Genomic DNA, 4,340 nt, shown 5'->3' with positions numbered 1-4,340 from the left:
AACCATTTTGTCCTTCTACCTTCTATGATCTTCAAGGACTCTTCCAACCCAACTCAACCCAACCGTTCTGTGGCTCTCTGATCTATAAGGTCGCTTCCAACACAAGCCATTCTATTATTCAATGACTGTAATGATTTATAAGGTACCTTTCAACCCAAGCCATTCTGTGATTCTATGATCTTTAAGACTCCCTTCTACTTAAGCCATTCAATGATTCTTTGTAGATGATATTTTCATCATGCCCATCATAGGTTGCATCTCCATGGCCTGGCTGTAGTTTCTCTAACCCGATTCTGGCCCTCTCATCCTGTGGGACTGTCTGGTGGGGGTGTCTCAGAGTGGCAGTGGGATGTGTCCAACCCGTTCCCATTCTTCTACCCAGTGGGGGAGCAGGTGGTGATCCGATCCTTCCCCATCTCCTCGCTGACCAAAGAGAAGAAGATCAACATCCAGGCCCAGGTGGATCAGTTCATCCAGGAGGGCCTGCAGCTGCGCTCGTGCACATTCCAGGTGAGACTGTTTGGATGGTAGGGACCAAAGGCAGCCTCAGAGGCAGGCGGTGGAACCTGAGGGCCCCTTGCAGAGGAGGGTTGTGGACCTGGTGCAGGACCAGCTGTGGTCCTCTTGTAGGAACAGCATCTTGTTGGTTAGCTGGGGGCTGCTTTCCAGCTCCTGTGGGGCTGTTGGAACTGTACTCTGGGAACACCACAGCAACAGCACGTGGGTGCTGAGTGCTCGGCAGGAACACGGTGTGCTCCTGGGGGGACAATGGGGCAGCCTCCCTGCCTGTGGCCATCACTTCTGGCCAGGATCTGAGCTGTGCCCAGGGGGAACAACAGGAAGAGGATGTTCTCTGCTTTCTCTCAAGCCTGCTCTCTGCTTGTCCCCACAGCTGCTGAAGATTGCCTTCGATGAGGAGGTGGCTTCAGACAGCGCCGAGGTCTTCAGGAAGCACCTGCACAAGCTGCGTTACCCCCAGCATGTGCACGGGACCTTTGCCTTCACTGTGGGCCAGTCTCCCAAGCAAGCCATGCAGCCCAAGGCCAAGGAGAAGAACCCCTCGCTCAGGTATATGTACAGCAGATCAGGGAGAGCAGCTCACAGCACATGCTCGGCCCTCGCAGGCGCTGCTGGGGTTCTCCTCTCCCGCCTCCAGCAGGGAAGCACCAGACATAGGCTCCTGGGCAGGAACGAGGGGTCCCAGAGCTTGCACAAGATCTCTGCTTACCTTTGGAGGGGAGCAGCACTCCCTGGGAAGCACGCTGTGCATTCAGCAGCTTTCCCTGCACAGCTGCCTGGGCTGGAGCAGACGGAGGGAAAGACATCCCAGCGAGCACAGGAGTGCAGTCCCTGCTCTGCCAGAGGATGGGGAGTGCTGTGGGGCCGTGGAAGCTCCGTTGTGCTGCCGTGGGGTCAGCTCCCACACTTGGTGGCCAGGGAAAGCTCTGCTGTGGCGCTGGGCTGTGGGTGCTGCGGTGTTGGCGCTTGCTGTGCCCGCAGTCTGAGCTTCTCTCTGTGTATTTGTGACTCAGCTCCCAGCAGGTGACCGATATGTTCCAGGGCCTGACAGTGGGGGTCATGTCCCTCGGGCACCTTGGCCATTCGACCACGTAAGATGCCTTCACCTCTGGGCGCGAGCTTGCGAGGTGGCATTGGCTCAGGCTGCAGCCTTCACTGCTCCTGGGGTTTCTTCTCACCTGCTCTGCATGATGCCTGGGCTGCGGGTCGGTCACGCCGGGGTTACCTTTCTCCAGGCTGTGTGTTACGTTCAGGCTTGGGGCCTCAGGAGCGGCCGTCCTGGTGCCCCAGGACGTGCTCAGGGAGCTGTGCTTCTTCCCACTAACCTCTAGAGGCCACCAGAGCTGCGGGGCCCAGCTCCTGGCCTGGGCACAGCCCTAGATCATGATATCAGCTCCGTCACCACCCCACAGGTCTACTTCCAGCTGTGCTCCACACTGTCTACAGGTCTTGTTCCTCTGGTTACTAAGCACTCCTACTTGAAACCTGCCTCAGTACATGGCAAATTGTTCTTAGTGTTACTTCTCAGTCCCAAAGCTTTTCTTCCCTTGATAAGTTTAGGGAGCAGTTGGATTCCTCATGGTCTGCTTTGCAAAGCAAAGGAAGTCACCTGGTAGTCTCGAGGTGAATTACTGGAAATCTGAGCATCAGATGAGATGTTACCCTGGGCTGGAGTCAGCCCTTCCCCTACTTCTCCTTCACTTGTTCCTCTTGGAGCTCTCTTAGATGATGATGATGTGCCTGTGGCCCTGCACACACTCAGACCATTCTTACCTTCAGGGGGATGTGTTCAAGAGCTCTGCTTTGACCATGCAGCCTAAGCACCTGCATGGTTTTGAAGATTTCTCTTCCATGCCTTCTCTGTTCTGCCTCTGGCAGACAGAGGGGTTCCCAGGGACTGAGCCCACCTTGAGATAAAGGAATTCTCCATGTTGAGGGTGCTGAGGCACTGGGCTGGGCAGCCGAGAGAAGTTGAGGATACCCCAACTGGGGAAATGTTGGAATTGGGCTGGAAGGGGATACTCACTGTTGGAAGTGTTTGGGTTGGATTGGAGGGGGATGCCCCATTTTGGAAGTGTTGGAGTTGGGTTGGAAGTGTTAGGAATTGGGTTGGAAGGGAATAATCTATAGTTGGAAGTGATGGAGTTGGGTTGGAAGCATGAGGTGTTGGATTGGAAGGGGTTGCCCCATTGCTGGAAGTATTGAAGTTGGGTTGGAAATGTTAGGAGTTGGGTTGCAAGGGGATACCCCATAGTTGGAAGTGTTGGAGTTGAGTTGGAAGTGTTAGGAGTAGGGTTGGAAGGGAATAACCCATAGTTGGAAGTGATGGAGTTGGGCTGGAAGCGTTAGGTGTTGGATTGGAAGGGGATGCCCCATTGCTGGAAGTATTGGAGTTGGGTTGGAAGTGTTAGGAGTTGGGTTGGAAGGGAATAACCCATAGTTGGAAGTGATGGAGCTGGGTTGGAAGCGTTAGGTGTTGGATTGGAAGGGGATACCCCATTGCTGGAAGTATTGGAGTTGGGATGGAAGGGAATACTTCATCATTGGAAGTGTTGGAGTTGGGTTGGCAGGGGCTTTGGACGACCTGGTCTAGGGCACGTGGGCTGGACTGGAAAATCTTTAAGGTCCCTTCCAACACAAACCATGCTGTGGTTCTCTGATTACCCAGGGCAGTGACAGATAGAAGTGTTTGAGAGCTCAGATGTAGCAGTGCAGGTGTCGTATCCCAGGATGCTGCTCGCTCCATGGGATGCTGCTGTGGGCCCAGCCCAGCCTGTTGGCTTTATCTGGGGTTTGGAGCCCTGTGGAGCACACTACCCTGGTGCCAGGACGTGCAGGTGACATCTCCTCTCCTGTGGCATTGACTGAGGCTGCAGATGGTGGTCGGGGTGCTCCCGTCTCTGCTTTGCTCTGAGTGTCACCGCGGGTGTTTCTCTAACCACCAGGACCCGCTGCAGTGCTGGGCTGCAGCCGCACACGGGCATCAGCCATCCTCAGCCTCTTCTCCTGTTCCAGGACGCTCTCCAAAAACCTGGTGAAAAATGCCAAGAAAACCATCGGTCGCCAATATGTGACACGCAAGAAATACACGCCGCCTGCCTGGGAGCAGCGCAGCAGCCAGCACTTCCCGGAGGACAACGAGGATGAGATCTCAGGTTCGGAGCATTCCAAAAGGAGGGAGCAGCTGGGTGGGTGCTGGGGAGGGGAAAGCTCTTGGAGGGAACAGGGAGCAGGAATGGCAGAGTCCCTGTGCGGTGGACAAAGGAGAGGTGACTGATGCCACCTGCCTGGAGTTGTGTGAGGCCTTTGACGTTGGAGCAGACGGCCTTTAAAGGTCCCTTCCAACTCAAACCATCCTTTGATCGTCTGTGCCGGGGCTGACCTTGACCTCCACTGTCTGCAGTGTCCGAGGAGATGGACAGGAGCACTTTGACCCCCACCACAACCATCAGACCCTCGGAGAAGATGACCATCAACCACTTGGTGGAGCGCGCCTGCTGCCGCGACTACCAGCGCCTGGGGCTGGGCACCCTCAGCAGCAGCCTCACACGTTCCAAGAACGAACCCTTCCGCATCTCCACGGTGAACCGCATGTACGCCATTTGTCGGAGGTGAGCCCGACCACCAGCCAGGAGACTGTGCTGGTAGCCAAGGTAGCCAGCGGTGTCCTGATTGACCAACAGTTGACCAACAGTTGACCACTGGTTGACCAAAAATTGACCAGGAGCTGTCTGTGTGCCCTTTTGGCCAAGAAGGCCAATCAGACCATGGGGCGCATTGCAAAGAGCTGCTTGGAAGCTCTGTGGAGGGCTTGGGTGTCC

At 55.6% G+C, this 4,340-nt stretch overlaps 1 protein-coding gene across 1 annotated transcript; it reads left to right on the top strand.

The window, feature by feature from the left end:
• Positions 1 to 382: 382 nt before the first annotated feature.
• LOC122192459 (myotubularin-related protein 5-like) lies at positions 383 to 4,163 on the top strand (the record flags this gene model as incomplete). The annotated part of the gene is made up of 5 exons (XM_042893007.1): positions 383 to 510; positions 893 to 1,068; positions 1,533 to 1,610; positions 3,535 to 3,674; positions 3,923 to 4,163. Coding segments are annotated over 5 exons (734 nt in total), but the record flags the coding sequence as incomplete, so codon positions are not given.
• Positions 4,164 to 4,340: the final 177 nt, after the last annotated feature.

Source organism: Lagopus leucura, unplaced genomic scaffold (assembly GCF_019238085.1).
Source record: "Lagopus leucura isolate 7727_CA_CO unplaced genomic scaffold, USGS_WTPT01 60200-0_obj-0_obj, whole genome shotgun sequence".
Classification (NCBI taxonomy): domain Eukaryota; kingdom Metazoa; phylum Chordata; class Aves; order Galliformes; family Phasianidae; genus Lagopus; species Lagopus leucura.
The sequence above is the reverse complement of the archived record's forward strand: the minus strand, read 5'-3'. Positions and strand labels throughout refer to the sequence as shown.